General features: G+C 32.6%; 4 protein-coding genes across 5 annotated transcripts; 2 read left to right on the top strand and 2 right to left on the bottom strand.

Moving 5' to 3' along the window:
* Positions 167–3,396, top strand: LOC109124576. Its single transcript, XM_010447824.2, has 12 exons — positions 167–444; positions 716–780; positions 884–982; positions 1,113–1,245; positions 1,460–1,519; positions 1,640–1,699; positions 1,788–1,910; positions 2,155–2,226; positions 2,338–2,475; positions 2,567–2,722; positions 2,816–2,920; positions 3,185–3,396. Exons 1-12 carry the CDS (start codon positions 220–222, stop codon positions 3,215–3,217), a joined length of 1,269 nt encoding a protein of 422 aa, XP_010446126.1. The 5' UTR covers positions 167–219; the 3' UTR covers positions 3,218–3,396.
* Positions 5,106–6,873, bottom strand: LOC104728913 (early nodulin-like protein 2). The gene is made up of 2 exons (XM_010447831.1): positions 6,475–6,873; positions 5,106–6,396 (listed from the first exon to the last, which is right to left on the bottom strand). The coding sequence occupies exons 1-2, from the start codon at positions 6,656–6,658 to the stop codon at positions 5,291–5,293; spliced, it is 1,290 nt and encodes a 429-aa protein (XP_010446133.1). The 5' UTR covers positions 6,659–6,873; the 3' UTR covers positions 5,106–5,290.
* Positions 9,978–10,518, bottom strand: LOC104728922 (UPF0329 protein ECU05_1680/ECU11_0050-like). The gene has a single exon (XM_010447836.2). The coding sequence runs from the start codon at positions 10,394–10,396 to the stop codon at positions 10,196–10,198; it is 201 nt and encodes a 66-aa protein (XP_010446138.1). The 5' UTR covers positions 10,397–10,518; the 3' UTR covers positions 9,978–10,195.
* LOC104728930 lies at positions 13,539–16,346 on the top strand. 2 transcript variants are annotated; one of them, XM_010447845.2, is made up of 7 exons: positions 13,539–14,008; positions 14,372–14,439; positions 14,661–14,738; positions 14,820–14,946; positions 15,036–15,323; positions 15,409–15,621; positions 15,934–16,346. In XM_010447845.2, the coding sequence occupies exons 1-7, from the start codon at positions 13,976–13,978 to the stop codon at positions 16,171–16,173; spliced, it is 1,047 nt and encodes a 348-aa protein (XP_010446147.1). In that variant the 5' UTR covers positions 13,539–13,975; the 3' UTR covers positions 16,174–16,346. The 2 variants fall into 2 exon arrangements, with proteins under 2 accessions (XP_010446147.1, XP_010446152.1); XM_010447850.2 differs by lacking the exon at positions 14,372–14,439.

The raw sequence follows: 18,803 nt of genomic DNA on the forward strand, positions 1-18,803 counted from the left end.
ATCACAGTACACAATACTCAACTCCCTGTTGTTTTACTTACTCAAAAACGACGCGTAGTCTAATAAAAAGGGACATGTTTGGTAGCAAATAAGTCTATCCCAATTCGAGATAAGAATAGTGTAAAAACTAAAAACCCACTCTTGAACCCTCTTTAAGATCGTCTAACCCAAAACCAGAGAGCGAGAAAAGCTCCCTTATCTTCTTCTTCGTCTTCTCCAATGTCGAGAGGACCAGGTCGTTTAATACAGAACGCGGTACAGTTCGCTGATGCTCAGTTCAAGCAATTCTCTACTCTTTATGGACAACAAGTCATAGACATTCTCGATTTCCCAATCAAGCTTGTCTTGTCTCCTTTCCCTCTTGCCTTTGACATCGCTGGCTCTGCACCTCGTGGCTTTGGCATTCCTGAATTCGTCTCAAAACTGTCTTACCTCTCTGTTTTCGTGAGTTGCTTCCTCTGTTCTTAGCTGTCGTAAAGGTTGAAACTTTTTGTTGGTTTTGCTCAGTTTCTAGCTTGGAGTTTATCATTTTCTTTCCGGGTTTTCTCGTATCTGATGTTTCCGTGAAAATTACTCTCTGGATGATTGCTAAAGTTTTTTGAACTTTAATTTGAGTATGAATTAGATAAGAATCAGTTTAGGAAACTGGAAGATGTGTGTTTTACTTTGTGGTATATGGAATCTTTTATATCATTCAAGTTCCAATGAATTGCAGGCGGTTGCTACGCTTGGAACTTATGACATTGCATTTGATTTGGGAAAAAAAGTCATATGTCAAAGGTCAGCTTTCAAGATTTGAAGTTAGTCTTATGAGTTAGAGAATTTGTGGTTCACATGTTTAAATTCATCCAGTGAAATGAGCATTTTTTTTTATGTTGGTCAGGGATTGCAAAACTTGTAATGGGTGGCAGGCATTACGGTGCACCATGTGCAAAGGAACAGGGAATGTTCATTACCAAATCAAAGATTACAACTTGAGAAGGTGGGATTGTCTCTTGTTAAACCAAGTTATAATCGCTTCAACCATTATGTTAATGCTTTAGTTATCCAAGTGATATTGTAACATACATAAAAGAACTTAAAAAGATTTCTCCTTTCTGTCTTTTTTATAGTGGAGAGAAACCAACAGCTGATTCTGTCGCAGATGCCATAGTTGAAAATCGAGCTGAGTTGGTTCATCTTCCCTCCTCCATCCACATTAGTGCACCATTGCCTTCAAAAGACTGCCCAACTTGTGATGGAACAGTAAGCTCTGTCCCCTCTGCTAGATCTAGGCTACTGTTAATGTATTTACATTGCTATATTTGATACAGATTTGGTTTGTTTCTCTCAAATTGTCAAGTACTGCTTGTTTCATGTCAATGTGATAAGGTGCTTCTATGTGTGTTAAGGTGAACAAAATAGGCCATTTTTACTTACATCAATATATGATTTGACGGAACATCTACTGATATTGCAGGGTGTTATGAGCTGTACTGAGTGTAAGAACAAGCTGCAAGTCAGGATCTCAGCTGATGATGTATGTTTTGCGTCTACTATTACTTCTTCTCAGCTTAAAAGAGAGGCAGCTTGTTCTTGCGTAGAACTATTAATTCATAGATACCGAAACGGATGAATATATTTGACATCCACTTTGCAGATCATGGAACCTCCATGGAAAGCCTACAATGTGCTGAGGAAAATGGATTATCCCTACGAGGTGAGCATCACAAAGTCGATTTATAGACCCAATAGTTTTCTATGTTTACTATGTCTTACAGTCTTATGAGTCCTATTTTCTATTCCAGCACATTGTCCACAGCATGAAAGATCCCAGCATTGCAAATTTCTGGTTGATCACTATGCCTCAGATTGTGGGTGGATTTGAATATGATGAAGATGTCAAGAAGAAAATATGGTGGCAATACGAGGTTAATATCTCTTTCTACTTACGTAGATCTCCTTCGGCATGACTTATTCACGAGTCTACTAGTTTAGAGTTTACTGTCATTCACTCATTTGAAGGTTATGGTCTACTAGAGGCTTAATCCAAGCATACCCTAAAATGATAGTTAGTTTTTGAAGCTGCAATGAGAGATCTTCAGCTGTTGAAGTTTTTTAGTAATTAAGATTTAAGCTTCAATGATAGTTTGACTATTTATCTTCTGCAATCAGGAATCTACGCGATATGATCAACTTAGGGACTTGGTGGCTAAACGAAATCCTGGCTGGGAATATTTACAAGATGTAAGATCAGTTCTTTGAGGTTTAAAGATTTGACACAAATCTGGGAACTAGATTGAGATATTTTAAGTGAAGAAGTTTAGCAATCACAATATAGTTTTTATGGTTTTACAGGCTTTGGTCTCCATTGATCCTGTACGTGCTCGGGAAGACCCCGTCATAGTGAAAAATGTCCCTTATTACAAGGCTAAGAAATCTCTGGAGGCTGAAGTCACGAAACTCAGTCCACCTCCGCGTCCTCAGAATTGGGGTGTAAGCTCTCTTCTTCTGTTTGGATTTAGCATCACAGTTTTCGTTATTGGTCAGGCATCATAGATCAGAACTAACCACTGAACATGTGCAGGAACTGAATCTCCCATTGAATACTTCCTCTTGGAGTGAAGATGATCTCAAAAACCCCGCAAAACTGTACGAGAAGACAGTTCTTCTAAATGCTCAAAGAGAGATCGCAGACAAAATCTTGGATGCACAGTGGGAAGCTAAATGGCGACAAGAGAAGGTTAATACTCAAGGACCATTTTGACACAATTTGTTATCTTATCGCATTTCATGAATTCCAATTGTGTACCGTTTTATGTTCTATGATTTGTAGGTGGAGGAAATGTTGGAGGAGAAAGTGAGACCTTTCGTCCAAGACTCAAACACGGCTGTTCTTCAGCAACCTATCTTGTTAAAGTCACAGAAGAAAGATCAAAAGGTAACAGTTGAATTGGTTACATGAATAAGTAAACTTCATTCTCTCTTACACGCTAAATAAGGTTCCAAATTAAGATCATATCATCATACAAGAAGCTCTTTGCCTGAAAAAATATAACTTTAGGATCACATGTTGACTTTTTTCATGCACCAAATTCAATAACTGGTCATAATTCATATGTTATGATCTATGAATCGTTTAAACCACTCCATAAACCTATCTTCATTTTGGACTAAAGTTTGATTTATCTGTTTCTTGACTCAGGGAAACCGGCAAAGGAAGTGGTGGATCTTTTAACCAGACCAGTGTGTCGGTACAGATCTTAGATAAATTGAGTTTTGTGCTTCTTTGTTGAAAATATGCTTTGATATAAAAATCTTGGTGTATTATTAATTACACTTAAATCAGTTGTCAATGTTTAAAAGAGAAATATTGTTTTTGCTTACACTTGGCAGATTCGTTGTGTCTTTCATGCTTTCAACTTTGTTTTCGTCTTTCTCCAATCAATCACTTTCTGTATACAAGTCCTCGTGTCTCTCCGTCGCATTTCGCTAGTTACGTGTTAAACATGTTATGGTATTACTAAAAGATCGTACTTATTTTGGGACCCTTTTATATAACTATATATACATCTACATCACTATTGGATAAAACATAAACTAGTTTTGTCTACTCTAATCATTTTTTAAAAAAGAGATGAATTCATGGTATTCAACTTTTGGTTTTGTCTTTGTGTGGAAAAAAAAAGTTTAGATATTATCAGATTTTAATCAATATCAATATATCATAGTTCATAACAACTCAATAAGGCCAAAATAGAGAACTATGTCACATGTGGTTTATGATATTAATATAAATAACATATCAAGTTATTTTGAATTGAGGTTTGGCTTTTATACTGACTAGAACACATATTAGTTTTTTTTTTGACAAATGGAATATTTTTTTTTTGTTCAATAGAGAAGTATTAATATCAAGCTCTTGTTATCAGAAGTTTAGAGGGAGGTTTTAGCTTTTGGTTTCTATCTTATTTTAAGGAAATTGGATGTTGACCGTCACTTTACGTGGAGCTTTTCGGCATGTAAGAATATTTAGTAGGTATTTTATTTGATTACAACAAAGAAGTCGTACGTGTAAACTCGCATTATGGTCCGTCAAATCCTTCACTTTGTTTTCATTATAGTCGATCGAGTATATTATTTTGAAACCATAAATGAGAGAATACGCGTAGTTAGCATTTATTTAGGCTGTTGAATTATATAAGCAGTTTGAATCTGCATTAACTAATAGTTAGCAAATTCAAAACTTATCATTCTATGGATAGATCAACTCCTTCCAACAAGCTTCAAATCCGTGGCTATAGTGTGATATATCATGATAACAGACGAACTATTTAAGACCTCCTCAAGACCACAGTATCGCAAGTTCGCTTCGTTAAGATAAGAATGCTACATAACATTGAAAGTTAGACCTAATTTGTGTTTTTTCGATATTCGTTGTTACTTTGAATTCGATATGAATTTTCCTTAAAACGTGATATTTTTTTTATAAACCCGCAACAAACCGATAAGGACATGCAACGTTGATAATGTTGTCGAGATATTATGAAATTATTTATAGTCACCATAATTAATTAAAAGATAATGACGGACGGACGTTGCAGAAACGACACATTTGTTCTGGACTGAAGGTGACATTGTAACATAATTTACATTACTAATATATACTCTATATTATTGAAGAACTAATATCTTGACCCGCAATTAAGGCAATAGATCAAATATATCCATGATTGTTATGAATGTGAAACATTGAAAATGGTATTAAAAACATACTCTATATATTCAATTAAATCTAAGATATTTGAATGAGAACTTAATATTCTTCTCATTCAAAATCATGAGCTGTAAACCCAAATTAGGGTGATAAACTAATTACAAATTGAGAAATTAATATTCTTCTCATCCAAATTAGGGTGATAAACTAATTACAAATTGAGAAATTAATATTCTTCTCATCCAAATTAGGGTGATAAACTTATTACAAATGACCAGCCATAATTTTCTATAAAAAAAACTTAATGTGTTTCTCTCATGAGTCATGTACTAAAATTTCCAAGTCAAGTCAATTATAATTACCAAGCACATATAAATCATTCTTTTTTTTTTTGTCAAACGCACATATAAATCATTCAAACTCCAATAATGCTTAGAACAACGAAATGATATTTATAACCAAAAAAAATAGTCCAATAATGTGAAAAATACGACACAAAGAGGAAAAAAACCGAAAGAGTTTGCGACAAGAACAATAAAATTTCAGAAATAGAATAAAAAGAAAAATCTAAAGCGAAAACACGAAAACACAATCTCAAGCGAACATCAAAAAGGAGAAAGCCGCAGTCAATAATGTAGTCATAACCGAAGTAACTGCCACACCACTTGCTGAGTTTTTCCTTGGACTTGGCGCCGGGGCGGTGATAGTATCGGCGGAAGGTGATGTTGAGTCAGAAGGTGAAGGCGACAAAGGTGTAGACTGATCAGATGGAGATGAAGCCGGAGACTGAACAGGCGATGGGGTAGAAACAGGGGATGGTGATGGAGGTGGAGTCGCCGGAGCGTTAGATGGTGACTGAGAAACAGGGCTTGGAGATGGAGTCACAGCAGAGTGAGATGGAGCGTTCGATGGTGACTGAGAAACAGGGCTTGCAGATGGAGTCACAGGGGAGTGAGATGGAGCGTTCGATGGTGATTGTGAAACAGGGCTTGAAGTTGGAGTCACTGGGGAGTGAGATGGAGCGTTCGATGGTGAGTGAGAAACAGGGCTTGAAGATGGAGTCACTGGGGAGTGAGATGGAGCATTCGATGGTGAGTGAGAGACAGGGCTTGAAGATGGAGTCACAGGAGAGTGAGATGGAGCGTTCGATGGTGAGTGAGATACAGGGGATGAAGATGGAGTCACCGGGGAGTGAGATGGAGCGTTCGATGGTGAGTGAGATACAGGGGATGGAGATGGGGTGGTTTGAGACTTAGGAGCATGCGATGGTGAGTGAGAAACAGGGGAAGAAGATTTAGGTGGTTGTGATGGAGAAACAGAGGATCTCGGAGGTTGAACCATAGACGGAGGTTTCGCAGGAGCAACGGGAGAAACAGGGGAATGAGATTTAGGAGCTTGAGCAGGAGCGACTGGTGAAACAGAGGAATGAGCTTTAGGAGCCTGAGCCGATGAAGGAGGTTTCGCCGGAGAAATAGGAACGTTGGGGTGGTTTCTGATGCCGAGGACAACAACGACCATCTTCTGTCCCTTTTTACAGTGATCCTGAACACCACTTATGAAATAATGAGGACCAGAACGATCAAGAGTCACAACAGTTTCACCATCTTTATACTTCTTGATAGAGCCAAAGACGTTGCAGTCATCATATTCAGCTTTCGTCACTTCTTGAACCAAATCTAAACCCTTTGGATACTTGAAATCTGCAAAAAGATTGGTTACAATCACAAAAAAAAAGGCCTCCAAAACTTTAAAACCCTAGCAAAAGGATAGAAACTTACAGAGAGTGTCATTGACTTGGAAACGGTTCCTTCCAGCCCAAGTATTGTAGTTTTCTTGAGGCTTCACGTCCCAAACGCCGTTACCTCCGACGTTGAACCTCCTTGCATCAGCAATGGAGAAGAGAGTTGCAAAAGAAGAGAGGATGATGAAAGAGAAACAAAGAGTTTTCATGATCGCCGACATGGTTTCGGAGATCTGATGAAAAATTAGGGCTTTTTTTTTGTATGTGTGTCTCTGTTTGTGTTTGAGTTGTGGAATAGGTAAAGGTGTGTATTGAGTATATATATAGATAAGTTTAGGAGATTAAGGAGAATCGAAGAAAATCTGTGAGAATTTACAGAAATGGAATACGGAGATTGGTGACAGGTTACTTTGTTTCTTTATATAAAAGAGAATGTGTTTTGGTAAGGTAATCAGAGGATTTGAACGTTTTTTTGTAAACAAAATCTAAGGCATTTATGAGAAGACGTGTGAGAAATTGACTCACCTATTAATTCACTTGCTAAAAAAAATTATTTGAATGCTGGATATTTTCAAATTTGTTAATTAGTTTATTTCTTTATTGAAATATATATTCAAATTTGTTAAAAATTAATATTGACAAAATAGTTTTTTATTCTTTTTCCATGTTTAGTTTGATTTCATTTACTTTTTTTTTGTTTCAGTTTAAAACATCTTATATATATATAAAATAAACTAAGGTTTTCTTTATTTTTTTAGTGTATTTTTTCAATTGACTTTATATGACATATATTATATTATTTATATTTATAGTTAAGATAAAATATAATTTGATATTATATATTATAAGATACTCAATTTATTCTTTATTTTGTGTAGCATATCGTCCAAAATATTAATTTTTTCTTTTATTTCTTAACTTTAATAAAAATAATTAACATGATAAGATTATTACATTATCTTTTAATTTGATTCTAACTAAAAAAAAAACTAAAGTATATTTAAATATATATATATATATACACTGATTATAAATATGTAGAGATAAATAACTAAAGTATATGTCTTTTAAAGAAAGAAATAAATATATATATATATATAAAGCTCACAAGTGGCACTCATTCCTCTCAAGTATATACACAATAAAATATCCTCTAAAAATCTTAACATTTTAGAAATGTCCTTTTAGTTATTATTTTATATATATATATATATTTCATTGATCAATATTTTATATACTTGCCATAACATTATAATTCTTCAAATAATAATTTGCCAATAATTATAGAATAAAATATTAATATAATGATTTTGGAAATTTTATAGTTATGGTAGTTTTATTTTAAAATAATTTCAAGATATAAAAATAGAAAAATATTATAATATTTATTTATAGACAAAAAATATAATATTTGGTATACAATTTTGTGCCAGAAGATCAAATCATTTTTCTAAATAATTTCAAGATTTTTTAAAATATAATATTTTATTTTCCTTTAGTTTGAATCATAATCAAAAATAATTTCAAGATATAAAACAATATGATATTTTATTTTTCCTTTATTATAATCATAATCACAATTTATTGTATATGTATTAATTCTGTAAAATGTAACTCCCATAATGTTTGCCAGAAAAACAAAAAATTATTGATGAAAAAAAAAACACTCATTATTTTAATACACTTTAATGTATTAATTGGAATACAATCTTTATTTGATTGAACATCATATTTTCTAAGTAAGTATATCACTTTTTGTTATCATTTATCAATATTATATATAATTACCATAACATTGTAATTTTAAATAATTTTCAGTAATTCAAGAATAAAATATTGTTTTATAATTTTAAAACAAAAGAAAGTTTTATTCTTAAATAATTTTAAGATATTAAACAATAATCATATTTTTTTCTTTAATAATAATAATTATCACTATTTATTGCATATAAATTCTTTAAAATGTAACTCTCATGATGTTTGAAAAAAATAAAAATAAAAATTTTCAATATATTAATACACTCTAATGTATTAATTCGACACAATTTATGTTTTACAAAAAGATAAGAAAAGAAAAATAAATTACGGCATATTTATTCTTTGAAATATAACCATAACTAGCTTTCATGATGCTTGACAAAAAAAAAAATCGGAAAACCTCCCATAATCCTAATGATATATTGATACCACAAAATTCTCTACAAAAAGCAAGACAAATTCTTCATCAAACATCATATTTTCTTCTCATATAAATTTTAAAATTTTATAACAATATTAATGTTAATTATTATTGAATATATTTTAAAATAATTAAAAAAATATTTATTAGGTTCATTTTATCCATGCATCACGTCAGACTTTTTCTAGTTATGTATATGAAATCTAGTGACTACTAGTTTAGCAGTGATTGGGTCTAGTATGGTTCTAATTTCGGAATTTTGTTCTGAATTCTCTAATAGAGGTAGCCAACTAGGTGTTGTTCTTCTATAGCTACATTACAAAGGCTTTTGAAAATGTACGGTTCGCTTTGAAGTCCAAGTAAAGCTGGATAGCAAAGGCCCAGCTACTCCAATATTTCTCACTTGTTTGCAAAATTATTCTATAGGGATACTTTTGATTACTGTACGTACGTAGATGTCTAAACGGTTTTCGTTTATCTCACGGTTCATCGGAGATAAAGATGCATCAAATATGCATAAAGCCAAGTCCCACTCTCTTGTTATTTTCATAAGTGTTTAAACCCGTCTTCAAAGATTGTTGTGCGGGAGACAACGATATTTTGGAAGGCTTTGTTTGGTTTTAGCAATGTATTATCCAAAAATCTCTTCTTTTCTAGTTGTGGGTTATGGGTCGAGCATTGTGTCTCTTTATAGTTTAATCTCTTAGTTTTCATGTGTATTGTACCCTTTTTGAATCTATTATCAATATTACTCCAATGAAAAGAAAATATATATATGGTAAATAGTAACCACAGTACCACACACTACCGTACTTTTCGTTCAAATACACACTACTTTAACATGTATCTTAAAGTATGCAGTGATTGAGAGAGAAAGATTTAAGACACAGTTGGTGGGGGAGGCCCAATAAGGTCGAGCTTGTTGAGATGGGACTAAAAGATTCACATTGAGCACATCTTCTACTAGAATGACCATCCTTGTCTGTGATAAGGTAATTGCTATACTGCTAAAATAGAAAAATTGGAGTCTTTTGGTATTTGCACAAGGAAAGGAACACAAATTCATGTATCGCTTTCGAACACCATAGTTGTTGCATATGTATTTAACGTGTTAAGCTATGATAAAACTTTATCGATCCATATTGAACAAACCAAAAACTTATCGATGTAGAAAACCATTAAAGTCATATTTTGGTCAATTTTCTTGTTTATTAAAGACAAAAAAAAAAAATGAAGACCAAAATGAACTAGCTAGATTTCGTTTTGATTTGGTACATATACAACCCTAATACAAATCACATAAAACGCAAACCTTCAAAATATCAATATGGAAATTAAGTAGGTAAATTACGTAGAAACAGTAAACATAATCTTCAAAATATTGATCAGAAGGAGTAGATCCGAACAAGCCACATTGATATAATATAAGAGATCGAACTATACCATGATAGGTAGAAAACAAAAATTACTAAACCATAAGAATTACATGTTATTACTTGAGCATTCATAATTATCAAATAGCATAGAAATTAAAAATGAAAATGGGATAATTAATTACATTTTTTTCAATGTAGAATTTTCACTCGGCCTTTTCAACTTTGGTCTCCTTCTTCTCCTCTTTCTTCTCTTCTTTCTTCTCCTCTTTCTTGATCTCCTCTTTCTTCACCTCTTTCTTCTTCTCTTCCTTTGGTTTTACATCTCCAACAGCTTTTGGTTTGCCCGGCTTTGGTTTCATGAAGCAGAAGCAAGAACAACATGGACACTGGAACAAGAACTTCATTTCTCTTTCTCTCTCTTTCTCTCTCTCTCACTTATCTTCTTTTTCTCTCTCACACACACAACCTCTCACACATTACACATTGCTTACTTAAAAACTAAACTTTAATGGAAAGTAGAGAATTGATTGGGTTTGTTTTTTACTTATTACTGTGCTTTTTTATGACATTTCTCTAACGATCCTGTCTTTTTCTTCTCGTTTAATAATGATGCTTTCATTTTGGTCCCACTCCATTGAATTTTAGTCATTCTCCAACCAATTATTTTTTAAAATTTCAATCATGTTTCTCTTTAAACCGCACATCGGCACATACACAAAAGACACCACGAGCTATTAGCTCGGCTGGAATGACAGTGTACTGACGGTGGCCAATTGATACGTATAAAGACAACGAAACAATAACTTGTGTAATAGTTTTTTCACGTATTCACACTCTATATCGTCGATGTTATAGTTCGAACTTCAGTTTTGGGGGAGATTAATATATAGGACCAGTGGACCACTAGATCACAAGTGTTTGTTTATCAATAAACTCAATTTTGTATAACACATCTAAACAATGATGAGTAGTGAAATGTAAAGAAACTTCTCAAACCTATCATATTCTTCATTACGCTTAATCACTACAAGAAAAAGTGAATATTGTGACGGAAAAATTGTGACTGTTTGTTCTGTCATAATATTATGACGATTTAGATACGAAAATGTGACGTATTTAAAACGGTCATATATATGTCACTGTTTAGTTATAATATTGTGACCGACTTAAAGGTAACTAATTTTTGTCACTATTTGTGTCGAATTTGTTACAAAATATTTAGTCACAATTATAATTACGGATTTGTAACTAAATAAAGTAACTAAATTATACGGTTTTGTGACTATATTTACGTCACTTTTAGTTACAAATATTTTGTAACTACCTAGTCAAAATTAGTCACTATTTTAGTTACCTTTGTGTTTAGTCATAAATTGTGACATAGTTATTACCACTTTTGTTACTCCAATTAAATAATAAAATAGTTTTAATAATGGAAAAAAGAGAGCTGAAAATACAATTTTTCAATAAGAGTTTAAATGACATAAAATAATCTGAAAATTATTACTCACACTCGTCGTCAGTAGTTAATTCGATATCAGAATTCCCATCTTCAGCGTCTGATCCAACTTCTTCTTCTAGTATTGGATCATCAAGATCTTCTGGTTGACCATCTGGATATAATAGTGCCTCAATGTGCAATGAATCAGATTGGACAACAGAATTAGTTTTATCATGTTGCAGTGCAGTGAAATCCAGATTTTGGTTGACCAATACTTTTCCTCTTGGCTGTATCATAATTGCTGCTTCCCATTGTTGATCTTTTTTCGGCTGAGTCATTCTTGGATATGGAACATAACATACCTGATCTGCTTGTGAAGCCAAAACAAAAGGATTGTACTTTTGATAATGCCTTTTAGCATTAATATCAATGATCCCTGACTTGTTTTTTCGTATACCTTTCCCAATGGTTGAATCATACCAATCACATTTGAAAACCACGACTTTAAGATCAACTGGTCCTGGATAATGCAGCTCATAAATCTCTTTCAATACTCCATAAAACTCAGCAGCTTCTTCACTTGAGCTGGAAGATGTTACACCTTTCACACAAACTCCATAATTGGCATTCTTTTTGTCTTTCCCATGATCATATGTGTGAAACATATATCCACGACAAAAATACATTGGCCAACTAGTAACTTGAACCATTGGACCATGAACGAGACTCAGCAACCAATTTGGATATGAATAATTGTTCAAGGTATCTTCCACCTGTTTTAAAAAAAAGATGATGTATATTCAACAACCACGATAAATGCACATATTTTAAGCTTACAAAAAAAATCATGTATAATATAAGCTTATCAAAGATACATGCACATATTTTATTTTATTTAAAAAAACACTTACATGTTTTTGTAACCAGCTTGAATATGTTTTTTCTCTAAGCTCGGTTAAATTGTTTTCAGTAATCCCAGGATTAGTCGCAATCATGCTCTCATCAAATAACCTATATAAATATGAATTCATGAAAAAAAAATTATGATTTATGACACTCAATCTACTAATATATAAATTAAAGTACATATGTGTATATTATTTTACGTACCTTTCAAATGATCTTAATTTATCGCAGTTCTGCAAAATATATGTACGTGCAATATGATAATCTCTATCTTGGAGCCATATCTGTATTTCTTTACCACTGCCCCTCCCTGCCTGAGAAAATATATCTGGAATTCCATCAAACTCATGAGTATCGTCTTGATTACCTCCATCATAGTGTCGATCTCCTGTTCGATGTTTTGTCTTTATGTGTGGTTCAAAGTAATAAGTACAAAAAGTAGAAATTTCTTCGTTGATGTATTGTTCAACAATCGATCCTTTTACTTTTGCCTTATTTTTTACTTTTTTCTTTAGATGGCCCATGTATCGTTCAAAACAATACATCCATCTAAACTGCACAGGTCCGCCAAGACTAGCTTCGTGTGGCAAGTGAATCACCAAATGCTCCATAACATCGAAAAAGGATGGTGGAAATATCTTCTCCAAATTACAAAGAACCATACAAATATTATTTTGCAGCATCGCAACAGGTATAGTTCTTGCGCATATATCTCGAAAAAATAAGCTAGCACCTACAAAAAAAAGATCGTTAGATGAATAAATTTCTAACCATAAAAATTAAACAGATTAGTGGACCTACAGCTTTAGATGTAGACCACTTGACTCATAAACAAAGAGATAAAAAAACACAAAGAACTATAGTGTTATAATATGCTAATAAAGAACACTTAGACTCGTAAACAAAGATAATAAGAAAAAAACAAACAAAGAACTACAGTGTTATAATATGCTAATATAGAACACTTAGACTCGTAAACAAAGAGAATTAAAAAAACAAACAAAGAACTATAGTGTTATAATATGCTAATAAAGAACACTTAGACTCGTAAACAAAGAGAATAAAACAGAATAAATCAATTTAAGTGAATTGCAGACCGAAATAAAACTAGTTGCAGAATGGGCTTTAGATGAATTGTTTTAGGCCCAGTTGGAAACAGTTTAGGTCACAAAAGAAGAAGAGATGAGCTTGTTCATAAGTGAGAAGAGATGAGCTTGTTCTACTTCACGCAGCTTCTTGTTGTTTTTTTTATTTCTCTTGTCTTGTTCTTCTTTTATTCTTCTTTATTTATGCTTATGGAGCAGAGAAAAGAGAGAGAAGCGATCGATCTCCTCTTCCTCCTCACTAGTCAAACCCATTATTATTTGATCCGATTATATATATATATATATATATAGCTGGGGAAAAAAAGAAGATAATCTTCTCATCTTCTTAATTGGAAAAAAAAATATGTATGTTGATCGAGGCTAGAGATCAGAGAGAGTTGGTTTCTCCGCCGCTGAAGAAGACAAAGACAGATCTGGATGCGATGGAGTTGGTTTGTCCGACTGATGTGGAGGAAGAGGAGATCGAAATTCCCGCAACGTGAAATCTCCGGAAAGGAAACAAGGACGATCCTGAATATGCAAAACAGCGAATGATCTTTGAGAAGCAATTTACAGAGAGTAAGGTATGTTTAGTAATCGTTTTTAATTTATTATTAATTAATTAGAATCAGATGTTTAATTTTTGTTTTATTAATGATTGTTTTATTTAGGGTGTAATTTAACCGGTTTGAATAATATTGTCTCTAATTTTTTAGATATTTGTACTTAAAGATATATGCTAACAAGTTACTTGAGAAAACAAATTAACCATATTAGAATTTTCTAGATCCTTAAAATTTTGTTTTTAATACCAAAATAGCGCCTTAATTTTTCCTAATAGAACCTAAAATTTTCATTAGCGCTTTAATTTTTTGTGAAATTCCCCCCACTCTTAAAACCCCTAAAACTGCGTCAAAACTATTTAACCACCTCCCTCTACTTCTCAGGTCTCTACGCGACTTCCCATTTATAAGACCTATTGGGCTGTTTTTCATTTCACAGATCTCATTGAAAGGTATTTCTATAATTTTATTTATTTTTAGAAGTTAATCTAGATGTTTAATTACTAATATTTACTCGCTTCCAAGTTTTACAAATCTTTGGTAATCGTTGTTGTTGTGGTTTTACACAGTCTTTGCTTACTTGTTAATCTCTATTAATTTAGATTAGAGTCGTTTAATTTTTCACTTTGTAAAATTTGGGGTTGATAACTTTTGAATGTTTATGTGTTTATAGTGTAACAATGGAAGAGCCATTTGTGGATCGTTCAAGTTTACCTGTGCTGCATCCATCTCGGTTAAATGGAGCTAAATGGTATGGATTTATTTCAACATACTGTTGATTACTTTCACATAGTTATAACTCAAACTAAAGTAATGTATTTCAATGGAGCAGGTTTAAATACCACACCCAAGTATCAACTGGTGTACGAAAGGTCATTCAAAGTTGTTTTAAGGGACCATGGTACTCTTGGAGAAAAGTGCCTCCCTTCTACAAAAGAACCTGGTTTACACTGTTTATGGTAGTACTGTTGTCTATTATATTTCATTAAGCTATTTCATAAATGATTTACAGTATTACTCATCATGTGTGATTACTCTGTTTTCTTAGAAAAAGTTTAACTGGGATGCTTCTATCAACTATCAAGTTGAACGAGAGTTCAAAAAGCTTGCTGCATATCGCCTCAAAGGAATGATAAGCCATGCTAAGAAGGGAGGAGAAAAACCAGATTGGATTTTGTCTGATTATTGGACGATTATGCAGGCACATTGGGCAACAGCAAAAGCAAAAGCAACAAGTGAGAAGGCTCGTGCTTCCCGAATGTCTGATCGCAATGGTTTAGGCCCACATTCTCATCTAGCAGGTTCAAGTTCGTATGTCAAAGTTCAAGCTGCTTTGGTAATGTTCACATTTTCTATCAATTTCCATATAAATTTGTGATCATTTTTGTATTAGTTCACTTAGTTTTATTGTTTGTTTATAGGAAGCAAACAATGAAGATTACTCATTTATTGCTGTGATGAAGAAAACACATCAAAAGCCTGACGGAACCTATGTTGATCAACGAGCAAGATTGGTTGCAGAAACTTATGAAAAGCATGTACAAGAACGCTTGGAACAACTTGAATCTTCTGGTGAAGAGAATGTGACAGCTGAAAATCTTGACAAAGCTGAGAAAAATGAGATTTATATCAAGGTAACATTTCTAAACCTTATATTCTTTAAGATTTTTTGAGATTATATATTTGTGATTAGTATATTGAGGTTTAGCCATATATGTTATTAGGGTGGAGCAAATTTGTTAGTCACCATGGAACTGTCGTGTTTTATTGTTTGGTTTGAGTTACGTACGGGTGGTGTATTGGGCGTGAGTTGTTTGGTCGTGAGTTGTGTGTTTGGTCGTGAGCAAATTTGTTAGTCACCATATATGTTATTGTTTGGTCGTGAGTTGTGTGTGTTGTATTGGTTTGGTGTATGATAGCTTTATGTATTTATTTTTTATTTCTAGGCTGCTGGATCATCGAAACATGGTCATATCTTTGGACTTGGAGCACTTGGTGAGTTTTTACCATCTGTTGGTGCCTCTTCAAGTGTACCACAATCTGGTGAAGAAATAGAGACAATAACACATCGGATGCAGGAGATGGAAACTGATCTGAAAAAAAACCTTGAAGAAAATCAGCAAATCCAGAAAAGACTTGAAGCTATGGAGAAACTTGTTGAATCTTTTGCAAGTCAAAATGTCTAAATCCAACACCACTACCAAGACCATCCACCTTTATCTAACTACTATGGTTTGTTTGTATTTTCTTATGTTTATGGATTAACTTTGTGCTTGGTTTATATTTCCTTTCAGTTGTGTTTATGTATCAACTTTGTATTTGGATGTTAGTTTGTTATCTATATATTATTGTTTGCATATTATTTTTAGTTTTCATGTTTTATTCTAAAATTATATATTTGTTGAAATATGGTGAATTGATTTAATATTTAAAAAAAAATCTAAGAACGTGAAATGTCACAAATAAATACAAATATGGTAATTAAAAAAATAAAAATAAAATAGAATAAAAATAAAAATAGTGACGGTTGTGTGTCTCTAATCGAGTCACTAATTGTGTCTAGTTTGTGATTGTATTTTGGTGGCAAAAAGTCACAACGTAGTGACTTAAAATAATACTAATTTGTAACAAATATATGACATTTTTTTGGTCATGTTTTGTATCATATTTGTGACTCTATTAACCGTCATAAATTGCAACTTTTTTGTGACTATTCAATTATCGTCACAACTTGTGACGAATTGTTACTTCAAAAACGTTACAACTGTTTATGATTTTTTTGTGACTTACACCAATTTGTGACCATTTTATTGTGACCTTCTTCAATCCGTTTCATTTTCATCACAATAAAGTATTTGTGACCAAAAATTAATATATTATGACCATTGAATTGGTAACAATATTCACTTTTCTTTGTAGTGAATCCCTCTCCCTACTAACATAATAAGTCCGATATCGTTTATATAATGGAACGAGAGAATAATGGAGGGTAATGAGTGGCATAATGACAATATGTAATGCATGTTATGTGGGGAAAACAGTTAGTTCTTTTTCTCGTATATTTATGAATATGCATATTAAATATTTTGAGAAATTAGTATATGATCTTTATAATATGATAAAGGACTATATAGGTGTGATTGGTAACACTTTCTAAAAGCTTTATAAATATACTGTTTTAATATTTACCAATCACAAAAACTTTATCAAAAGCTTTACCAAAAACTTTACTCTCAGCTTTTTCATACAGCTTTTATATACAGTTTTTTCTTACAGCTTTGCACTATTCACTAAAAGCTTACAGCTCCAGCTTAAAGCTTTTTTGTACAGCTTTCTATACGTTACCAATCACATCTTATATTACTTTTGGATCTCTGTGTACTATAGCATATAGTTGGATTCCACTTCAGTCACTTTCAGACCAAGTTGTCACTTTCAGACCAAGTTGATGGCCGCCCTACTCTGATTTATATCTATTTTTTTTTCTTTTATGGGACTTCTAGTATATTCCACGAATTAAATAATTGCAATATCTTATACTATACTCAAAAGTGCATTTTATACACCTTTTAGATATTGTGGATTTCCTTATAACCTTATAGGTTACTTCTATGGGCTGGGCTTAGTATATGTCCAGATTCATCTTATCATATGATAATATGTAATAACAGGCTACCAAATCCAATTCTCCCACCTCTATCTTTCTGAGATTCAAGATTTTCAAGATTAGTATTTTCGTGGTAGGGTTATCCGATTTTATCTGCGCTGATCCGAATAATCCAAATAAGAAGTCAAAGAAATTATCCTTATGATCCAAAATAATATACCCCATTTGGTAACTCAAGTTTTTAAATTTATCTTTAGGTTTTTTAACGTTTGTGGAAGGATCGTTATATCAATGGTGGTTACTTAACATTTTTAAAGTTTTTTTGTATTGTTGCTTCAATGGTGGTTACTCAACATTTTAAAAGTTTTTTGTATTGTTGCTTCAATGGTATGGATAATTTGGATGGTCCAAGAAGGACCCAGCCGATTTTAAACACAACAATATAATCTTGGTCAGTTGAATGAAAAGACCACACAATGGTCATTTTTGTTTTTGGTTTTGGTATGTCACATGTGTGTCTATAGCTTATATGTCCTTGTCTTCTTTTACAACATAACGTAAATCTCACAAACAAAAATTTAACATGCATTGTATTGTTGTATCTCCCTAAATTATGTGTACTAGTACTAAGCTAGCCAAAAACAGATTATCTTAGGTATTTGAGATAGATGATAGATCGGTTAGTTAAGTGCAACAATAGTATAAAGAGGACGACAAAATAAGGTGATTCAATTAAATAACACTAGTAATGAAAGACTAATAAGAAATAGTGATTGAAGTGTGTGATAGATTCGAGGTTCGATCTTAGAGAAGACTTGAAAACCAAACAAAGTAGGAGGCCGATAGGTGTACGATTCGATGACTTCACGTGATTTGCGGTGTGTGAGCAGTTGACTATACAATACATTATCAATAGACATCACTCCATCTTCGATGCTCCCAAACATTACTTAATAGTTAATACATATTGATATTATTAATATATTATATGTCATATGAAAATGAAACTATAATCAACAGTATTTTTAATAATGTTGTGGTGCAACTGTGCAAGTGCACCCGATCGTGTATTACGCACTCACAATACTATTTAGTATTTACCATAATTTCCGTACTTGTTGTAACTTCATGTTTTTTATACGAAGCTTTTGTGTAACGTACTTCAAATTCGGAACTAAAGTCAAAAGTCTCTTTCCGATTTCATCCTAA

The sequence above is a fragment of the Camelina sativa genome, chromosome 2, assembly GCF_000633955.1.
Source record: "Camelina sativa cultivar DH55 chromosome 2, Cs, whole genome shotgun sequence".
NCBI lineage: Eukaryota > Viridiplantae > Streptophyta > Magnoliopsida > Brassicales > Brassicaceae > Camelina > Camelina sativa.

What these genes read in the sequence shown, in the direction of transcription:
- LOC104728913 (XM_010447831.1), bottom strand. Translation starts at nt 6,658, where the DNA reads ATGTCGGCGATCATGAAAACTCTTTGTTTCTCTTTCATCATCCTCTCT. An exon ending in CCAAGTCAATGACACTCTCT is followed by an intron (nt 6,397 to 6,474) that starts GTAAGTTTCTAT and finishes ATCTTTTTGCAG; the next exon opens with ATTTCAAGTATCCAAAGGGT.
- LOC104728930 (XM_010447845.2), top strand. Translation starts at nt 13,976, where the DNA reads ATGATCTTTGAGAAGCAATTTACAGAGAGTAAG. An exon ending in AGCAATTTACAGAGAGTAAG is followed by an intron (nt 14,009 to 14,371) that starts GTATGTTTAGTA and finishes TCTACTTCTCAG; the next exon opens with GTCTCTACGCGACTTCCCAT. An exon ending in AAAATGAGATTTATATCAAG is followed by an intron (nt 15,622 to 15,933) that starts GTAACATTTCTA and finishes TTTTATTTCTAG; the next exon opens with GCTGCTGGATCATCGAAACA.
- LOC109124576 (XM_010447824.2), top strand. Translation starts at nt 220, where the DNA reads ATGTCGAGAGGACCAGGTCGTTTAATACAGAACGCGGTACAGTTCGCT. An exon ending in GCTGGGAATATTTACAAGAT is followed by an intron (nt 2,227 to 2,337) that starts GTAAGATCAGTT and finishes ATGGTTTTACAG; the next exon opens with GCTTTGGTCTCCATTGATCC. An exon ending in CACAGAAGAAAGATCAAAAG is followed by an intron (nt 2,921 to 3,184) that starts GTAACAGTTGAA and finishes TTCTTGACTCAG; the next exon opens with GGAAACCGGCAAAGGAAGTG.
- LOC104728922 (XM_010447836.2), bottom strand. Translation starts at nt 10,396, where the DNA reads ATGAAGTTCTTGTTCCAGTGTCCATGTTGTTCTTGCTTCTGCTTCATG.